General features: G+C 42.5%; 1 protein-coding gene and 1 long non-coding RNA gene across 2 annotated transcripts; both read left to right on the top strand.

Annotated features, from left to right (window-relative positions):
* The first annotated feature begins 1,694 nt into the window (after positions 1–1,694).
* On the top strand, positions 1,695–18,384 carry LOC140208538 (uncharacterized). Its single transcript, XR_011888816.1, has 3 exons — positions 1,695–1,781; positions 18,091–18,144; positions 18,229–18,384. It is a non-coding gene; the product is annotated as an uncharacterized lncRNA (long non-coding RNA).
* Positions 6,569–8,260, top strand: LOC140187510 (transcription factor MafB-like). The gene has a single exon (XM_072242859.1). It carries the CDS (start codon positions 7,193–7,195, stop codon positions 8,111–8,113), a length of 921 nt encoding a protein of 306 aa, XP_072098960.1. The 5' UTR covers positions 6,569–7,192; the 3' UTR covers positions 8,114–8,260.
* Positions 18,385–20,710: the final 2,326 nt, after the last annotated feature.

Here is a 20,710-nt window from a genome sequence, read left to right as displayed (position 1 = left end):
AATTGCATCAACCCCTTGTCGATGAACTGACTCAAGGCGGCCCCCTTTAGATGGCCCGGTAAAATGCAGGTTTCAGCAATATGCAAATCGATGTTTGTCAGGGATAAAGATATGGTCTTCGATGCGGGAATTAAAACTGTCAAGCATGTGGCGGGACTTAACAAAAAAAAACAACCAAACAAAATCCCAATCGAATCTGTTACCACCCGAGCCCAGAGGTCATTCGAAGAATGACTCGCAACAATATCCCAATAAGACCGGGGAGAACTGACTGTCCGATACAGTCATCAGTCAACATCGCAAAACGGTTCTGAGCTGTTCGGAGAGCTATGATAGACCTCGTCTACAATTAAACTCAATCACTCAATCGCGAGCTGGATCCGAATGCGGGGAGTGAAAACTCTCACAGTTAGTAAACACTTGCCCATTTTAAGAAAATTGCAATTGAATATATTTTATTGCAATCAATATAGGTTGTAAATTTAACTGCATTTTAATACAACAGCTACATGAAGCAGATGTGTTGGGGATTTATATGTGTAGCAGAAATTTACTAAACCATAGTACGGGGACTTAAGTTTAATTATGTCAAGCAAAAATTAAAATAGCCGGGTCGCTGGAAGTAAAATACGCAAGCCATTCTTTTGATAGTGTTTATTATCACCCCCCCCCCCCCCTTTGCCGAAGCGTTTGGTTCGAGCAATCTCTTTAGGGAAACCAGGAGCACAAGCATGTAGCTATTGCTAACGGGTTATCTGAGGCGCTAAGCGACGACAGAGCATGTCCTACAGGGCAACGCGCCTGCATAAAAATGCGATAAATTATTGAAAATATCATCTTTTCGGAAAGCATTTACAACATAATAAATTTCAGGAGAGATCGGCTCATTTTTTTTCCCATCACTTGCTCTTTAACCGGCACACTCCATATCCTTGCCCTCATTCACTCGCTCGTGTTGGTGCCTCCTGCTATCCCCTCCTTTTTGTTACCTAATCTCCACATACAAATCCTTTCCCGCTCCTTTCGCTGAATAGCGAGAACTGATCCATACTACTGTGTTCCATTTAAACTGGATTTTGATTTGTACTCTTTTCATACATCATTCAATATGCAAAAGAGATAAGGGGATTAAATAAAACTTATCTGTTACGTGTGGAAATCGTTGGGTAAATACACCCGTATGTTCTTTTGATGCTGATCTATTAAATAACCGTACTTATGGTACACTTTAGAATAGGTTTTACGCATTTTGCTTAATCTTCGACATTCTAAATTTCAAAATTAGATCGTCAGCGCTTTTGAGTTTGTAACTGAGTTCAAAATATTTAGACAAGGCTTAGGAGGAGCGTCATTGAGAGTGCTGGTGTAGGCATCCGAACAGGTCCCTTGTACGCAGTGCAATTGAAAGCGCAGTTCCAGCTTGATGTCCATGCTTTTCCCGGGATGGTTTCCACGTTGAACCTCGGAGTCCAAGGAACAACAGTTCCAGCGCCCCCTCCATTTCGGCTGAAGTTGTCTTAATAGAGATGCGGGAAGGAAGAGTTTACGTGTGATTTCAGCCCAATGGTAAACCCCTCAAAGGTTCTACACCAGGGGCCCTGTGGAAACTCTAAAATTAATAGAAGGTTGACAAAGTGCCGGCGCGTGTGAGGTTTGCTTGCTCACCACTGTACTGTGATAGTGTAACGCGTGATAACCAGCGAGGCGAGTGCACGCTGCTGGCTTTTGTGTGGCGCCTTTCAGAGTTTCTGATATGCGGGGCTCGCAGAGTGGGGCAGTGGGTGAGTGTTTGTTTACACATGCAAGTCTAAGTGACGAAATTGTGTTGTACTTTGGTGTCTGCTTAGGTGGTTCGGTATCACCCTGACTCGCCGGTACATATCTGCGGATCTCGCGTCCACAGGTATACGTGTCAGTGTGTGAGCTCCTGCCTGTATTTTGAAAGTGTGAAAGTGTGACAGAAAGAGTAGACTCTGGTGTGTTAGGAGCTCGCAGGTGCGGATCAGGAAGGGTAAAGGAAAGGGTTCATGCTCAGTTCCACAGACCTATCATTGTGCCATAATAATCCCGGAAGGGGAAGAGGGCCCTGGGGAAAGAAGAACACTCACCTCTCAAAGGATTCTTTTCTGGGTGATTTCTAGCTGGGTCACATATAAACAGATTTCATTTGGGTGGAAGCAACTGAGTCAGCCAACCCCAGAGATGTAAAATGCCCCCCTTTAAATAACCCCAAACCATCTAATTTGGTATAGTGAATCTGATGATCGATTATTATATCCTCCCATTTTCTGTTTCTACAGATGATCACAATCTTTTCTATCAATTTGCTTCTGTTTAATCTCCTTAACTCTGTTTATCTCAAACCTCATTACATGGGCAAATAGTGTTTTTTACTTCCCAGAGAAAGTGTGTGTGTGTGTGAGAGAGGGGAGAGAGAGAGAGAGAGAGAGAGAGGGAGAGAGAGAGAGAGAGGGAGAGAGGAGAGAGAGAGAGAGATGAAGAATGGGGAGATTATAATTCACGTTCTTCAAATACGCGAATCATCACCCCATCCCGTCATCGAGAGTAATAACAATAGAAATATTTTATCCCGCTATGCATGTGTTTATGCCCTTAACTCATGGCAGAGAAAGTGACCCATTTCCCAAACCCGAGCAATGAGATCAATCTAAAATTCCCTTCATTGAGCCTCGTATAACAGACACTAGCTACAGGACTTGGAGGTCGGATTCGCTGTGGAACATTGGGGAGGTCAAAATGTATTAAAGTGCACCAGTTAACAATCAGAGTTTGGGGGCAAATTGTACTAGGGTCCTGATAGATTTGCCCCATAGGAGATTTATTCGCGCCCAGGTAATAAAAATAAACCTCTCCATCAAGAGAGATTAATTAAACTAATCTTTTTTACTTAATAGCTTGGACTCGTGGTTGCAGCATCGCCAATACATTGTTCCCCGAAGTCACCCGGGTAAAATCGGGAGTTCATGTTGAAAGGTTCTTTATTTTGCATTGACAATCGTTCTTTTAAAAGTCGATAGTGGGACCATTAAAAATGGGTTGAAACGCCTCTTGATCGTGCGAGACTTGAGCGTGACAGGAATTTATTCTGGTAAAATTTCTTTTCACAGTCGCTCTCCCGAGCCGTTTTTTGCATCCTGGTCCAGGTTAGAATAGCGGGAAAAGCCCAAAGATCTGAAACCGCGCTGGTTTCATTTAAAAATCTGCCGCTTAAATCGGATGAATTCTAGTGGGGCGGGGGGGGGGGGGAGGAGGATGAAGCAATGTTATTTCGCCTCGTCGGCTCAATAAATAATAAACTGGCCTGAAAAAATACTATGTTATGTTTCGCAACAATGGTCTGCGGGTTATTTTAATTCGAAGTAATGCAGATATTGGCGTGTTTTTATCTGCTATATGTAATTGTTTGAGTCTGCAATGAAGATTCAGTTCACGCATTGATTGTGAAACAATCGGCAAATAACAACAAATTGATTTTAATGATTTTCTTTAAAGAATCCCCATAATATCAGCGTTTCTCTGTCTTGAAATGTACACTCACTGCACGGTTAATTCGGCATCAAATGAATGTAATATATACAAGCCACACTTCAGACAATACATTTAAAAAAAATTAAACTTCTTTTAATCGTCAGATAAATAACTTAACACCGCAAGTATTGCTGCGCCCGCGGCGCTAAACCGGCGGGATGGATGCGAGAGGGATTATTTAGTAACTGTTCTCTATTTATACACAAGTATCTGGGAACCGACTGGAAGTTTCAAAAACACAAAAGGTGCTGGAAATCCAAAGTAACACACACTCCTCATGTATATGAAGGATGTAAGTAATAAAGTCAATTCAATTCAATTTTCAAAACTCAGAAGGTCGGGCAGCATCCATGGAACGTAAAAAGACAGTCGATATTTCGGGACGAGACCCTTCTCCAGCACCCTGGAGTGGAACTTTCGAAGTACCACTCCACACGGATGTACAAATGTTTTGTTCATGGTGTTACAACAGTATTAGTTTAAAAATATATAAAACGGATACGTTAAACCTACCGGTTTTAAGTACATAGTAGCCCGGTTTGTCTCATTAACTTAACAGTGGAGGAGATGGAAATACCAGGTCGGAAGTTATGCCCAACAGACTCACCACGCGAAAAAATAGCCGGGCGCTTGTTTGATTTCTTTCTTCAAACACCAGGAGTGACGACTGATAATAAATATCACTGATGGGGAGGGGGTGTAAAAGTTAAAAAAAAAGTGGGCAATTTCTGTCGATCTGGGTATGGGGCTCTAAATCTCGCAGCTACAAATAAAACTGATGCCAGTGGAGATAGCTGTTAGACAGGTAAAGAAAGTTCAGAGATAACAGGGGATGATACGTATTCCAGTCGGATGTTACAGCGTTAAGATAATGATGCAGAAACCATAGATAACGTGGAGGTGGAATTGTAGTGGTAACTGAAGACCCCAAGACATTGATAGACAGGTTGGATTGGTGCAACTATTTAATAACCAGATGTATTAACCTTACAAATGACGTTCAGTGTCAGTACGGATATACAAATGACGTTATATATCAGTACGGATGGGCTACGCTTGTGATTTTAAGAAACGCTTAGGCGCGTAACACATTCAAATTACTGTTTTGATACTAGAAATCCTTCAGAAATCTTTGCAGAATTGTTTTACAACGACTGTTGTCCCGCACCTCTCTGTCCCTGTCCAAGGATTCTATTCCCGTCTTAGACCCTGACTGAACACTTGGGGTCGCACTTTATAGCGCTATCACTCTGAGTCTGTGTGTGTGTGTGTGTGTGTGTGTGTGTGTGTGTGTGTGTGTGTGTGTGTGTGTGTGTGTGTGCGCGTGTGTGTGTGTGTGCGCGCGCGCGCGCGCGTAAATAGACACCCCAGTCCGGACAATCTGATCCATTTAGAGTGCCGACTACGTGCAGATACATTTGAACAAGCACCGAGCAGCGAATCCCTTGTTTTGATTTCACTTGCACTTTGCAAATAAGCTGCTCAAAAAGGTGGGAGATGCAGCAAGCTATATTTTACCGGCGGAGTTCTGGGGATATTGTAGTCCGCCTTCCATCTCGAAATGAAATCGATCTTGTTGGTGCAAAGCCAAAGATCTTCTCTAAAGCTAAATTATAACGTCTGGTTTAAAAATGGTGTAAAGTGGTTAACGTCACTGCATGTCAACACACGAAAAAACACAAGATTTTAATCATCTGCGTTTAGATATTTTGCAATTATTACGGGTCTTTTCAATTTTACCTTTTTTTTACAGAAAGCGCAGAATTCGACCTTTGGCTGTAGCAAGTTTTGAACTCACGGGTTTCCTCCCCCCCCCCTTCTTTCTCTCTCTCTCTCTCTCTCTCTCTCTCATAGAACAAATACTGTACTTGGCTGCGGGACAGCCGGTCTGGAGACATTACGGCCTGATCGACATTAATCTCCACAGTGCCTCTGTTCCCGGTTATTCTAGATGCGAGCGTCCCGTCAGAGGCTCGGCGATCGCAATTAAACAACATACAGTACACACACACATATACGCACAGAGGCACAGACACAGACACAGTCACACACACACACACACACACACACACACACACACACAGGTACACATATACACACAGACACACACGCGCGCGCCCGTACACACACACAAACACACGAGACAGAACAGAAAATCACAGAAGGGACTGCGAGTTTTCCTTTACTATCAGCACGGGAGAGTGAGGGCGAGAGTGAAGGGAGGACGGGATTGGGAAAAAGAGAAGAGCAGATGTTTGAGAGTGAAGTGAGGATAGTAGGGGTGGAAGACGGGTGAACGGACAGATAAGGGTGGAAACTAGACCGTTAAACGGAGATAAAGAAATAGAAATAAAAGGAAGATTGGGAAAGATTAAACAAAACGTCGAAAGGCACAGAGAAAGTCAACGGGAAAGAGGCTGGAGGGCGAGAAAGGGAACAAGTCAGGCAGAAAGTGAACATTGTGTTCAAACAGTGCTAGTAAGCAGAGAATGAATAAATAAAAGAAGGCGGGGGGGGGGGGAAGGAGTAATGTAGGGGTGAGAAATCACACCGAACACTTCGGAAAATTATCCTTCTGTGTGGCGGGGATGAAGGGAGCCAGCGGGAGTCTGTAAATGGTTGGGGTGGGAAGGGGGTGCTGGTGGAGGGAGACCCTTTTTAACTGAACTGACCGGGGGAGTGGGTGGGAAGCAGCGCTGCCAGGGATGGAGAGCAGTAGGGTTCACTGTCAGTGGACTGTGGTTGGTGTTGGAGGGAAGATGATCCTCTGCAGAGGAGCAGTGTAGAGTGAGGAGGGGGGCGTCTGCTGGACTGGCTGCTCTGGGCTACCCAGCTGATTATCAGCTGATTGGCTCTAATTGTCAAACTCCACTTCACTTGTTTCTATCCTATTATGCTAATCCCGGCATGCGGAGGCGCTGATTGGCGGGGAGGGCGTGAACTCCGCCTCCCTGTCGGTGACGTAGGTCGTGGGGGTATATACAGTAAAGAAGGAGATTTGCAATCTGCTAAAAGCTGGCTGATCAAAGACAGATTGGCTGTGGGTGATTTTTTTGTTAATATTTATTTTAATTTTGTTCTTGCAGAGAGGCAAAGCTGAGGCGGGCGAAGCAGCAGCAAACAGTAATCTCTGCTTTGCAAACGTAAGCTTTTCGATTTTTACTTTGTCTGCTTCGGGAGGGGAGGACTTGTAACTATTTCCATAAGGCTCTACAGCATTGGGGCACGTCCTCCCTCTTTTCCTCCCCTCCCTAAATCCTTGATTTTTTTTAATGTCCCCCTCTTTTTTCAAGAAAAAGAAACGATTTTTCCTTCTCGGCTGTAACAAGCTCTCAAGACCAGAGGCTTGTTTCTTAATGCCAGCCCGATTGGTTTAAGATTCGCCGCGTTGTGACAAGGACGCCACGCCAAGCAAGACTCGACTCTCTTTCTGCTCTCCATGTACTGTGCCATTCAAAGAAGTTTTACTTACTGAGAAGCTCCGTGGAAAGAAGGCGGTGGGGGGAGAAAACTGCAAAGAGAGAGAGAGAGAGAGAGCGAGAGCGAGCGAACTACACGGTCAAGGCACTCTCAGAGATAAGGCGCACTGCAAAAGAAAGAGAGACTTTAAAGTGTCAGAAACCTCCAGAAGAGACTCAAAGCAATGACTACAGAGCTGGCCATTAATGCAGAATTGCCTACCAGCCCGCTTGCCATGGAATATGTCAATGATTTTGACCTGATGAAATTCGACGTGAAGAAGGAACCACTGGGAGCCGATCGCACTGTGAGGCATTGCAACCGCTTACAGCCGACCGGATCCGTCTCCTCTACCCCCATCAGCACCCCTTGTAGCTCGGTGCCCTCCTCTCCAAGCTTCAGTCCCACCGAGCAGAAAACTCACCTGGAAGATCTGTACTGGATGGCGAACAGCTACCAGCAACTCAACCCGGAGGCTTTGAACTTCACCCCCGAGGACGCGGTGGAAGCCCTGATCGGTAACGCGCACGCCGTCCAGCAGCAGCTGCAGGGCTTCGAGAGTTTCAGAAGCCACCACCACCACCACCATCACCATCACCACCAGTTCCAGGGGGTGAGTCCGGACGAACTGGGCAGTAGCAACGGGCACCATCAACACCACAACCACCATCAACAGCACAGTTCCCCGGCCTCGTCAACCTCCTCGACCTCCCAGCAGATCCAGAGCTCCCCTCATCACCAGAGCCTCCTGGCCGAGGACAGGTTCTCCGACGACCAGCTCGTCAGCATGTCGGTGCGGGAGCTCAACAGGCATCTCCGGGGCTTCTCCAAGGACGACGTGATCCGCCTGAAGCAAAAGAGGCGAACCCTGAAGAACAGGGGCTACGCGCAGTCGTGCAGGTACAAGCGCGTGCAGCAGAAGCACCTGCTGGAGAACGAGAAGACCCAACTCATCCAGCAGGTAGAGCAACTCAAGCAAGAGGTGTCCAGGCTGATGAGAGAGCGAGACTCCTACAAACTCAAGTGCGAGAAACTCGCCAGCAATAGCTTCAGAGAGGCTGGCTCCACTAGCGACAACCCGCCGTCTCCAGAGTTCTTCATGTGAGTCAGCAGTCGCCTGCCATCCTCCATCTATAACACCCCATCCATATGCCTGCTTGAGAATTGTTAAGAGAGCGAGAGAGAGAGAGAGAGAGAGAGAGAGCGAGAGAGAGAGAGAGAGAGAGAGAGAGAGAGCGCGAGAGAGAGCTATCAGCAACATAGCCCCATCCATATATTGCCTGTTTGGTTGTATAGTGTGAATTACGGAAAACTTGCATTTAAAACACACAAAAATATTAATCCTGCATGCTGGACATGTATGGTAATAATTTCTATTTTGTACCAGTTTACTTTCCATTCGGCATGGCGTTTTATTTGAAAGAAGTTACCACTGAATAGTTGAACTATTTTACTGCTTGCGCTGTTCTCGGTTTTCAGCTGACGATTTTAGCGACTTGTAAATATATGCAACAAGAACTGTGTCCATATGCACTGATCCATTTCAGCAGACTTTTTTTAAAATGAGGTGAAACAGTCTTTTTTCGCGGGTGGGGGTTGGAAAGGGGAGTGGGGAGGGAATGTCGAGGGCAAATGTCTGCTGCACCAGAAACCAACATTGTAATTTCGGCGCCTACTTTTTCCCCCCTGTTGTTTTGGTTAATTTTTATTTTGTTTTTTTTGTGTGTTAGTTGTTGCAGAATTTAAAAAAGAAACGGACAGATGTGGAACACAAACAATGATTAGCAACAATCATTTTAAAAAATGCCATTAATGTGTTAATTTTACTTGGCGCCCTGGAAAAAAAAGGGCAGCGATTGCTTCAGAATTTAGATTTGAGACTATGACACTTTCTTTGATCTAATAGTTTGATTTATTCGTTATTTGAATTGTAAACTGTTTGTCACACAGCAGGAAACTGTATTTGTTTTATAAATGCGGTTTATTTCCTAAATGCCTTCCAAACCGGGGGGGGGGGGAGGGGGGTGTGGGAGGGGGTGGAGAAAGTAATGAAGGTCAAGTTTCGGTTCTGTATGTTGTAAATCCAATGCTTGTTAATAAAATATACAGTCACTGCAGTGAGAATGTTTTAGTTTTTTTTTACGTTGATTCAATTAAAATTGGAGCTCTTTTTCATCGCTGACAATGTGGGAATGTTTCCTTAGCTAAGTTGGCCTTATTCGGGTCTTCACGCAAAAGTGATGCGATAAAATGTACACTTTGTTAAAAATTCCACACGATAACAGTCCCGTTTTCTCTTTGTGCGAGACTGGCGTACAGTCACCACTGACAATATGAGCAAAATTCAAACTCTCTGTAAACTCATTTTGCTGAGTGGGTGCAAACAGCGTGCCACCCGCGCGCGAATGTGTGTGTGTGTGTGTGTGTGTGTGTGTCTGTCTGTGCGCGCGCGTGCTTATGCCTTTAAATAATAATGATAATTTGACAAATTCATTCGAAAATAATAGGGCGGCATTCAACATTGTGTGGCTTTACATTTTAAAGAATGCTTTTTTTTCCAAAAGAGAAATAACACATTGACTGTAGTAAAAGAAACAATGTTTTCCAGATTAATTATATCTGACACATAAAATACTCTCTCATAAATTCTGAAGGGATCATGAGCATATTGCTTATGGAAATGACAATGTCTTTTAATTATCTGTTCCGATTTGGAAAATTGTAGTGTTATCCCCTCAAAAAAAAAAGAAATGGTGTTCTGTCTTTTCTCTTTGGTTCTGTGAAGTTTTTTTTTCTATTATATGCTTATTAAAGTCATTGGAATGGCATTTATTTTGATGACATGCTTCTTTAATGTCTTTTCTTCTCACCTTCACTTGAGCCTTTGTTTTGATTTGCTGATTATTGGGGAATAAGTTCAGGTAAAGGGAGAGAAAGTGAAGAGGCACCGCTACATAATACACAAGTTTATATGTGTTTTATTACAGTAACATACCCATTTGTGTTCTCTATTATCATTGTCACCCTGGGTGCCTCTATCCTGACCATGCATTTGGCACCAGAAACTATTCTGACAACATGCCAGCAATTATGTTTGAAATCCCACAGTAATGACAGATTTGCTTTTTTAATGTCAGTGGAAAAATATTGCCTTTAATCTGTAGCATATTAGAGATATATTTACTGTTGTTAAATCAGCACCAAATTTGAATTTTGATTTTTATTCTTTGTATTTGGCAAGCACAGAATGGGCATTATTTTTGATGATTTTTTTTAAACTGTCTTGCAAGCCAGTTATTGCATGCTAGCTTGGGAAAGCCTGAGAGGAATATTGTTTGTGGGAACTGCCAGTGCATATTAATGTCCTCTCGAGCATGCGGTGAATGGGGCTAATTGAACAACAGTAATAAAGAAAATAACAAGAAAAGGTCTTGGTATGTTCAGCATGCTGTATTCTGTTTGAATACTGTGTGGCTGGAAAGTTTTCGAAGGCTGGAGTTCGTTTATAGAGGAGGAGTTTCTGTCATATCATTAACCGTTATGAATTTTAATTTTCATTTTGAAATGGACATTTCAAACGGAAGGAGGAGTCTTGAGGTTACCAAGTCTGCCCTTCGGTTACCTGATTGCCAGTAACGCACACGGCATTTAATGAAAGTCTAAAAAAAATAGGAGAATAGTGTACAAAGTCTCAATGGTATTTCTTTTAAGGATGTTCTTGCCTTGTCATGCAGTCGTCCCTGTTTGCAGCAACTGCAAACTTCCAAGTATTTGGTACCATTTCAAGGTTATGGCAAAGAGACCTGTGGCCCTCTCGGCTGTGCAATACTGCAAATTGGATGAAATTCTCGTTGTAGGCAGGATTTCAGCAGGACGCATTGATCGCAGCAGAAATCTGAGAGAGGCGGCAAATAGCTGATCTTTCAGAAAGTGATCATTTAAACACAGCCTTTGGAATTTTCCTAAATATAAAGCTTGCTTTTATAGATACGGGCAATTTACACTGTTTTGAGAAGAGAGTGCACATCTAATAAAATCATTCTGAATAAACATTTCAGTTGGTAAAGTTTACACTAAAATTCAACATCTCCATGCATCTGAAGCTAACGTAATAACACTCTCTCTTCTCACACACACGCACACACACTCGCTCTCCCTCTCTCTCTCTCTCTCTCTCACATACAGACACACACACACACACACACACACACACACACACACACACACACACACACACACATAAACAGAGCCAAGGCAAAATTATGTTTATACTTTTTATACTGCTTTCATAACCCATCTGGGACACAAAACCACAGGGTTGCTAGGAGAAAGTAAGTTGTAGGAAGAGTTGGAAAATGGTTTTTTTTTGGAGAATCTGACAACAGGGTTCATCAGATGCTGCGATTTTTAGCAGTGCGCACCAGTTCCCCTCGCTAGTGTTGTTCTGAACTAACTGTTTCCAGCTGTTTGAGGCTGAAGTTTTCAGCGTATTGCCGACTTGACTTGCTGTAGTGAGCTGGTTGGTTACCAGCGGTTGACACTGAAGGGTCAGGGCATCTTTTCAAGAGATGACGGTGTCAAATTACTGATCTTAGATACAGCAGAGATAACGCATGGGCCTGACCAGCAAGAAGCGAGTTACTCCTCTGGTAAAAAAACATTGAAGGCTGACGGTGTGTGCTAAACCTAATGCACTGTTGATGACAGAATCACACTCTTATCACGAATAAAAGCTTTTTTTTCTCATACAGACATAAAAATTGGAATACTGCAGAATTTGGAAAAAGCCAGATACTTTCTGGGCCAAATTGTACTAGGAAGCGAAACAAAAGAAAAACAAGGCTGAAATCAAAAAGCTACCACAAGAGAATAGCTGACATTGCAGTAGTTAAGGCAATTTATAACAATGTTATGCTGTACTGATAATTTGTCCTTAATAAAATTAACCATGCACAAATGCTATAACATTGAAAGGATTGTTTCTATCAAAACTGTTTAAAGGAATCAATTATTTAAAGCTAGGGCCACCATTAACTCTGGTGAGTTCTTGATTCCTGTGCATTTCAAAGAAGTGGTCTGTCAGTAAATGCCTTTTCCAATTTGAGTGTAATGTAACCATTCCACTATTTTTAAGGACGCTATCTGTAGGACATCTTAGGAATAAAATAATATTTTCCATTGCTATGATTTTAACTTTGAATAAAATAATATTGCAGTACACAGGCTATATTTAGCTTTATTTTAAATCTGATGACTACAATGGAGACAAGCAAATAAATAGCCAATGTTTGAGCCAGTCATAGTTACCAATATAAAGATTGTCAGATAAAAGAGAGAAAGAGATAATATTCACAATTATTATAAAATAAAAATAAGTGATGCTTATAAAGAATGGTTGACAAACAAGTTTAGCATCATTTTTGATTCAAACCATCAGATCTTTCGGAATGTGTTTGTGTCTCATTTTTCTCTGCGGCTGACTAGCCGCATTTTTTCACCACACGACCAGTGAAGCACTTCTCACTTGGCCTTTATCTAGACTGTAGAGGTGCATAGCATAAATTCTGCAACACCTTCCCAGGTTATGATCAAGAACATCGACAAGAATGGTGCCAATTGAATTCTAAAGAGCTTAATTTAAGAAATAATCATTTAAATGTTTAGCAAGCCCAAAGAATTGAAGTTCTGTGTATTGTATTGGGAGATAATAATTGTTTTTGAGAGATTCAGATGAAAAGTTTTGGCCACTGGATAATAGAGATGCCCCGTGTGATCTTTCACCACGTATATTAAACACAGCAGCTTGATACCCCTATCTCCACCAAAACAGAATCATGCCCCATACAGCGATTCATTCTAACTCCAAAAACCTGGACAGTTGGGTAATGTCTTGTTTTTCTGACCTTGCTTGTCCTCTTTGAACTAGTGGTGACATTTAGCACTCAAACATTTTGCTGGAATCTTTGGTTTTGTACAGCTAGTTTAGAGTGAGATAGAACAGGACCATCAATCATTCTTAATATCGAGAATGTAGGGCCGGCAAAACAAATATTGTCACTCTTAACCGGACATATATATTTTTAGAATTAATTTTGAGATATTGTGAGGGATGGGCTCTTTCAGCCCAACAAGCTAAACTGCCCTGCAACCCACCTATTTAATCCTAATCTAATCACAGGACAATTTACAATGTCTAATTAACCTAATTACCAGTATGTCTTTAGACTGTGGGAGGAATCCAGAGCACTCGGAGGAATCCCATGTGGTCCCGGGGAGAATGTACAGTACAAACTCCTTACAGGCATTTGGTACTGAACTCTGAGCTGCGACACCATGAGCTGCAATAGTTTCATGCTAGCCTGGTAATAAAATTGTTGTGGATATCAGACATTTCAAAAGCATGGGCACAATCAGTCAGATGCAGGCCTCCAGTGCTATAAAAACTGCAGGATTTTTTAAAAGTGGAAGATTTTTATTTATTTTATTTGACCATGTTATTTTACACTGGTCACTACTGTTAGCTAATATACGTAATGATGTGCATGTGTGAGAGAATGCATGTGATATATTTTTCATCGATAATGAGTAGGTTGCGTGATTCGCTTGTCACAGTAAGTGATGTGCTATTGCTCAGACCCACTCAGCAACCAGCATTCTTGCTGCCTTTGGGAGTTAATGTGTAGAATTCGCAGTAATTGCCATGCACACTGTGTCGTAAGTGTTGAAATTCTCAGAGTTGGTTGTGGAATTTTGCACTACATCAAATCACTTGCCCTATGGATGAGCAAAACTTCACACCCTGATAATTGGTTCATCACAACATAATTCCTGTCAATGTCATTCTAATCATTGGAGTTTATCCATAAACTGCTGCTATTGACGGCAGGAAATGAATTGTGTATGTTTAATATGGATCATGAAGTTGAAACAGCCTCGACTCTAATCCTTCATCCAGAAAGGAAGTATTTATTCGCTTCCTCTGCTCCATGCAATGCTTCATTCACGTAAAATGATCTCTTAAGCCTTGCTCACACTCAGCCTTCATCACAGAACCAGTCGCTTCATCTGGAAAAGTTCAAAGTTTGATGTAAATTTGTTATCAATGTATGCCATATGCTACCCTGAGATTCATTTTCTTGCAGACATTCACAGTAGAACAAAGAAATACAAGGGAATTAATGAAAAGCTACACACACAAAGACTGACAAACAGCCTATGTGCAAAAGAAGACAAACTGCGCCAAGAAAGAAAATGAATAATAATAACAATAATAATATAAATAAGACTAATAAATAATCACACAAACAAATAAATAAATATTGAAAACACAAGTTGCAGAGCCCTTGAAAGTAAGGTTGTGGAATCAGTTCAGCGTTGAAGAGAATTAAGTTTTCTATAATGGTTTAGGAGCCTGATTTCTTGTTCCTTTTCATGGCATTTTTTGCCTTCCCTTAGGTTTGTCTGTTTTTTTTATGAGGCTGAGTTGCTAGCTTGCTGCTCAACGCAGCGTAAATGGAAACTGTTGGCCTGGTCCAAACCTGGGACCATTGGCCTTGAAGTCCAGTGCTTATGCCACTGCACCACTGGCTGGTTAAAGGAGCCTGATGGTTATAGAGTAATAACTGTTCCTGATTGGGGTAGTGTGGACATAGAGTTCCTGCACTTCCTTCCTGATCGCACCAGCAAAAAGACAGCATGGCCTGGATTGTGGGGGTATTTGATAATGGATGTTGCTTTCTTGTGGCAGCACATGTACTTTCTTTTCCAGACTTGCTGAAGAAAAAGCATGGGATATGAAATCAATTAACCTGATTAGATAATAACAAAACAGCCACCACAGTGGTCTTCAGCAGTTAGCATATTACAAAGGTCGAACAGTGGGCTATGTACGTATGTCCAATCTTAGAAAACATGACCTAAGACTTGCAAAACTCAGTGGCATCACAGCAGTTTCTTTAAAAAATTCATTCTTGTGATATGAATAATATCAAAGTAAGGTCAAAGTCTTTATTGCCTGTCGCTAATTGCCTTTAAGAAGTTGGTGGTGAGCTGACTGCAAGATCCCATAAACTGGGTAGGTAGGAAAGAAGATTACGACAGTCTGGTGGCCATAAAGGAGTTGGGAATCCACATTCTAATAAACATATTTTAATTATTTAGAGATACAGCATGGCAAAAAAGCCCTCCTGGCCCAATGAGCACATGCCACTCAATTACGTACATGTAATCAATTAACTTGCTAACCCTTTGTCTGTCTTTGGAATGTGGGAGGAAACCAGAGCATTTGGAGAAAACCTATGCGGTCACAGGAAGAACATACAATCTCCTTACAGGACAGCAGCGAGAATTGAACTCGAGTTGCTGGTGCTGTAATAGCATTACGCCAACTGCTACGCTACCATACCACCCTTACGTGATGCTACCATGTGCAAAATGGGTTGGTGGAAAATTAATTTTGCACCAAAAAAAGCCTTAAGTTTGACATTTCTGAAATATCCTATCACCAAAGTTACACAGAAAGGGAGGGCAGGAGTACAGTTGCTTCCGCTGCCTCTCAGCCCCAGGGTCCTGGCTTCAGTCCTAGCCCTGTTGTCATAATTGTGTGGATTTCTGCTGGGTGGTTTTGATTTCTCCCACATCCCAAGAGCATGTGAGTTGATTAATTGACAACTGTAAATTACCCCTTAATGTACTGTAGGTATGTAGCTAAAGAACTGAAGAGAAATGGACAGGCCTGTAGGAGAAAATATGTACCTGGCTGCAGAGAAGTATGGGAGTGGGACTAGAATTGCCCTCCCTTTAGCCAGCATTATTGACAAACTAAAAGGCCTCCTTCAGCCTTGTAATAAATAAATAAACAGGTAATTGCCACATAATCTCAAAAGACTGTAGAATGTGAGGTTATAAATTTGCAGGAATTTGTTTTGTTCCAATAATCTCACTGGTCACGTTTAAAGTCCTGCTTACCCCCTTGATTTTCCTTTGTGCACGAGACAGTAAAGTGAGAGAGAACAGGAAGAAATTAAAGATTAAAGAGGAAAGGCTCGCATTACTTGTCACATTTACATTGAAACATCCAGTGAAATGCATTGTCTGTGTCAATGACCAGCGCAGTCCGAGGATGTGCTGGGAGGCAGCCCACAAGTGTCGCTATTCCTCTGCTGACAACTCAACATGCCCACAGCTTACTAACCGCAACTCTAAACCAATTGTCTTTGGCATGTGGGAGGGGACCGACGCACCCAGAGGAAACCCACATGGGCATGCACTCTGCTTTCAGAAAGCAGCAGGAATTGAACTCCGATTACAGATTGCTGATTGTCGATGTTGTAAAGCGTTGCACTGACTTCTACCTTCTGTGCCCCCCGAACAACATAATTCTTGTATGACTTCCTCACTCTTGTCAATGCTGTCTGTACAGGGACAGTGCACTGTGCAGTAGAAAGAACAGCTTCTTAAAAATCTCGTAGCTTTGCAGCAGATTTCTTACTCAGAATGACAGGTCGTATGGAAGAATGCCAGCGAACGGGTTTAGAGAGGGAAGGTAAATGGCAGTTTAAAACTAAACTGCAGAGATATCCATCTTGGTTACACCAGACATAACACATATACTGTAGATCTGAATAGATAACAGTATCTAAAATATCAACACTGCAGGACTGTCACCAAGACTCTAGTCTATCCCACTGCCCTTATAAATCTGGATTGTGAGGTTCAAACTAGCTTAGTCTGGTGGGATGGTAGTTAAGCCTTAATGAAAGGTCTCAAATGAAATGTAATATGGTAGCTTCAGCTGGTTGTCTTGAAGGTGCCAAGTCACAGCAGAAAACTGTTGGTAACTCAGAACGCTTTGCCAAAGCCCCGGCCCCAGAGATGCCTGTGTGGGAAGTGAAATACCACACTTATGCAGTGGAGGGTGCCCTTTAGAGGTAGCAGCTCAGGCAGGCGATTAGGGAAGAATGGAGGATTTGTACTGTGCATCAGCCATTCACCTTACATGAACCCGGTCTCTTTGATGTGGGACTAGAGGAAATAGGTTTATGTTGAAAGACTCCCTGATGTGTGCAAACAACTTTGCACCTCCCAGGCTACACAGAATAAATCAGTACAGTTTCAGTACAGTGAATGTCAAGGCCACCTCTCAGCTACAGTGAGCTGGGTTCAATCCCGAACATGGGTACTGTCAGTGCGGAGTCTGCACGTTCTTCCTGTGACTGTGCAGCCTTCTCCTGGATGCTGTGGTTCCCTCCATACGTCCCAGATTCAAGGGCCGACAGTCTAATTGGAAACTGCCCCTCATGTAGGTGAGTGGCAGGAGAATAGGAGCATGGCTGGAGGAGGGGAGCACTTGATGGTGATGCAGGAGGAAACAAACATTGTATGGATTAGGGCTTAATAGTTCGAATTACATGATGGGCTGATGAGCCTTTTTTCTGTGCTGAGTGATAAAACTTTGGTGAGGTAATATTTAACACCAAAATGGTTGAGCCAGGCACAGATTAAAAAAAACTCTTCAAATGCTTCTGCATTATTTCCCCCTCCATCTCTGTAATCTCATCTAATTTACAACCCTCTAAAAGACGCGAGCCTTTGAAATCCTCCTCTCTTGATCATCTTCAGAGCTGGTTGCTCCATTGTTAACTGGCACCCATTCTGCAGCCAAGGTCCTCAGCTCCTGAATCCGTTTCATAACCGTGTCTGTCTCTCTATCTTTCCTTGGTATTTAAGACTCTCCCTAACAGAGCAAGTTACTGATCACTGGTCCCAATATATCCCCAGGAGGCTAGCTGCCAGTTCTTGCTTGATCTAACTCCTGTGAGGAACCGTAAGACATTTCACTACGTTTGAGATGCTCCATTAATGGGAATTGTTGTTGTAGACTCATAAAAGCTAATTGCTCTTAGCCTCCCATGTAGTGGATTATTTGATTAATCCCAAATTATTAATATCAATGAATTGATTCATTAATAGGCACATTTAGTGCAATTCATTAACCATTTGTCCATAATGTGTTTCATCCAAAGAGATCACCTGAAAGTAAGCATAATCTACCTTTTGATTTTATATCTTACATTTACACAGATTCCCAATGAAATGCACAAGAAAGCAGCCACTGCGCTCCATGCCTCACACAAGGTAAACATCTTTTCATTTGCTTTGGAACCCGGTAACTTGGCATTCCAGAAGTAATTTTGAAATTTGCTTTTGTTTTCGTTAAAGGTTGCCTTCTATCTAAAAATGAGGAACATACAAAGGAATCATTTCACTGGGGACAAAATATATACAGCTTTTCATGTTGCCACAACATTGCATTGTGACAGCAGCTCAACGCCGAGGATCTAGTCTCACCTAATGAGCAGCATCCAGTGTAAAATGAACGTGTTCGTATATTAAAAGGCAAAACAGATCAAGCAGGTCAAACGGTGTCTCATTTTATTGTTAAAGGTCATGAGTGAAACAGATCGATTAATGCATTTGGGGTGGGTTGAAGCAACAGCATTTGCCAGCATCTGATCTGCAAGCAGATAGCAAACAAAGTTTGATCAGAAGAAGGTTTTTCTTAATCAAGTTCATTGTACTTGAGCAGGCTCCTACCATATATCCCGAAAAACAGCAGATAAAAAGTATGTGGATACACGGAGATTAGCAGCACAATATCCAATCTTGGGTTTGGATGCTTCTTGAAGTCCCAGATATTATGGTGAGCCTGCTTGGAATCCTTCTATGTTTGCATAGAATGGAGTGAAGTCATTAACTGGGGCAGCATGGTAGTGTAGTGGTTAGCACAATGCTTCACAGTGCAAGGCTACCTGGGTACAATTCCCATTGCTGTCTGTAAGGAGTTTGTACGTTCTCTCCGTGATTGCAAGAGTTTCCTTTGGATGCTCCGGTTTCCTCTGACAGTCCAAAGAAGTAATGGTTGGTAGGTTAATTAGTTGTTGTACATTATCCTGTGATTAGGCTAGGATTAAACTGGTGGTTGCAGGGTGGCGAGGCTTGAAGGGCCTGTTCTGTGTTATATCTCAATAAATAAATAGAGAAAAAGAAACACCCTGTAACTGAGTGAGCTTTGGAAGATGGTCTCAGGAGGGTTTGTCTCACGCCAACCCCACCCGTGTTATCTGATTTACTTGGCTGTTTATGGGGCCAGTCAACAGCCCTGTTATGTTACAATGCTCCTGCTATGGTACTAAACACCCATACTTCAGCTGGGTGTGATTGCAGGCAAGCAGAAATTGCATGCAACAAATGAATTGCTTACTTATTGGAATGAAAGCAATTCTTAGACTACTGTAGCTGATGCTCCCATGTGACTCCCTACTTCAGTGAAACCTAACGTTGATTGGGGGACCACCTTGCAGAGCATCTACGATCTATTTGCAACAATCAGGATTTCCTGGTGTCAACCATTTTAATTCCACTGCCCATTCCTATTCCTACATGGCTTCCTCTACTGTCATGATGAGGCCACACTCAGGCTGGAAGAGCAAAACCTCATATTCTGTTTGGAAAACTTCCTACCTGATGGCATGGACATTGACTTCTTCAACTTCCAGTAATTTCTTCCCCTACCCCTTTCTCTCTTTTCCCATTCCCCATCTGGCTCTCCTCTTATCTCTTCTCTTCTCCCCACAGACTCAATACCATTCGGCAATTATTGATCAATTTGTCCAGAGTCAAGGGGCATGCGTCCTACTTACTGAGGTCCTAAACTTTGGTCTGTACTGTTTGGTTGTTAACAGCCACAGGTGTTATATTACAGGTCCCAAATATATGTATTACCATCAAGTGAGTACAGAGCTTAAGTGTTGCGTCAGTCTTCTGAGGGTTGGGCAACTCCCAACAGAGGGAAATTTAAATTTAAGTAATATAAATATATCTGGAATTTAAATCAGTGGTATTTTTAGTGATGAACATGATGCAGTTAGGTAGCTGGTTTATTTTTAAAATGTCCTATCCAGATCACTAACGCACCGTGGTGAAGGAAGTCTGGCATTCTTTATATGACTCTGGTGATTTAGTTGATTTATATAAGATGTTGGTGAGGCCTAATTTGGAACACTGTGTGCAGTTCTGGTCACCTACTACAGGAAAGATATCAGTAAGATTGAAAGAGTGCAGAGAAAATTTACAAGGATTTTGCCAGGACTTGAGGACCTGAGTTATAGGGAAAGGTTGCATAGGTTAGGACTTTGTTCCCTGCAGTGTCAGAGAATGAGGGGAGATTTGATAGAGGTATACGAAACTATGAGGGGTATAGATAGAGTAAATATGAGCAGTCTTTTACTACTGAGGTTGGATGAGACTAGAATTAGAGGTCATGGGTTAAGAGCGGAAGGTGAAATGTTCATGGGGATTATGAGGGGAAACTTCCTCACTCAGTGGGTGGTGAGAGTGTAGCATGAGCTGCCAGAAACTTGGGTAGGTACATAGATGGGAGGGGTAAGGGGGGCTATGATCCTGGTGTAGGTCGGTGAGACTAGGTAGATTAACAGTTTGGCATGGGCTAGATGGGCTGAAGGGCCTATTTCTGTGCTGTGGTATTCTATAATTCTGTGACTCTGTGACTCTGAACAAGCCTCTGAAATGGCCAACAAGTCTCTCAGTTCAAGCATAGTTAATTCTTGTGTTTCTTTCAACAAATGAAAAGTAGTTGTCTCCAAGGGGCACCTAGCTGATAGCATTCTGTGGACATGTTGTC

This window comes from Mobula birostris, chromosome 2 (assembly GCF_030028105.1).
Source record: "Mobula birostris isolate sMobBir1 chromosome 2, sMobBir1.hap1, whole genome shotgun sequence".
NCBI lineage: Eukaryota > Metazoa > Chordata > Chondrichthyes > Myliobatiformes > Myliobatidae > Mobula > Mobula birostris.
This window is presented reverse-complemented; position numbering and strand designations above follow the sequence as displayed.

Bases quoted from the DNA above. Each gene is read 5' to 3' on its own strand.
- LOC140187510 (XM_072242859.1), top strand. From the start codon at position 7,193: ATGACTACAGAGCTGGCCATTAATGCAGAATTGCCTACCAGCCCGCTT.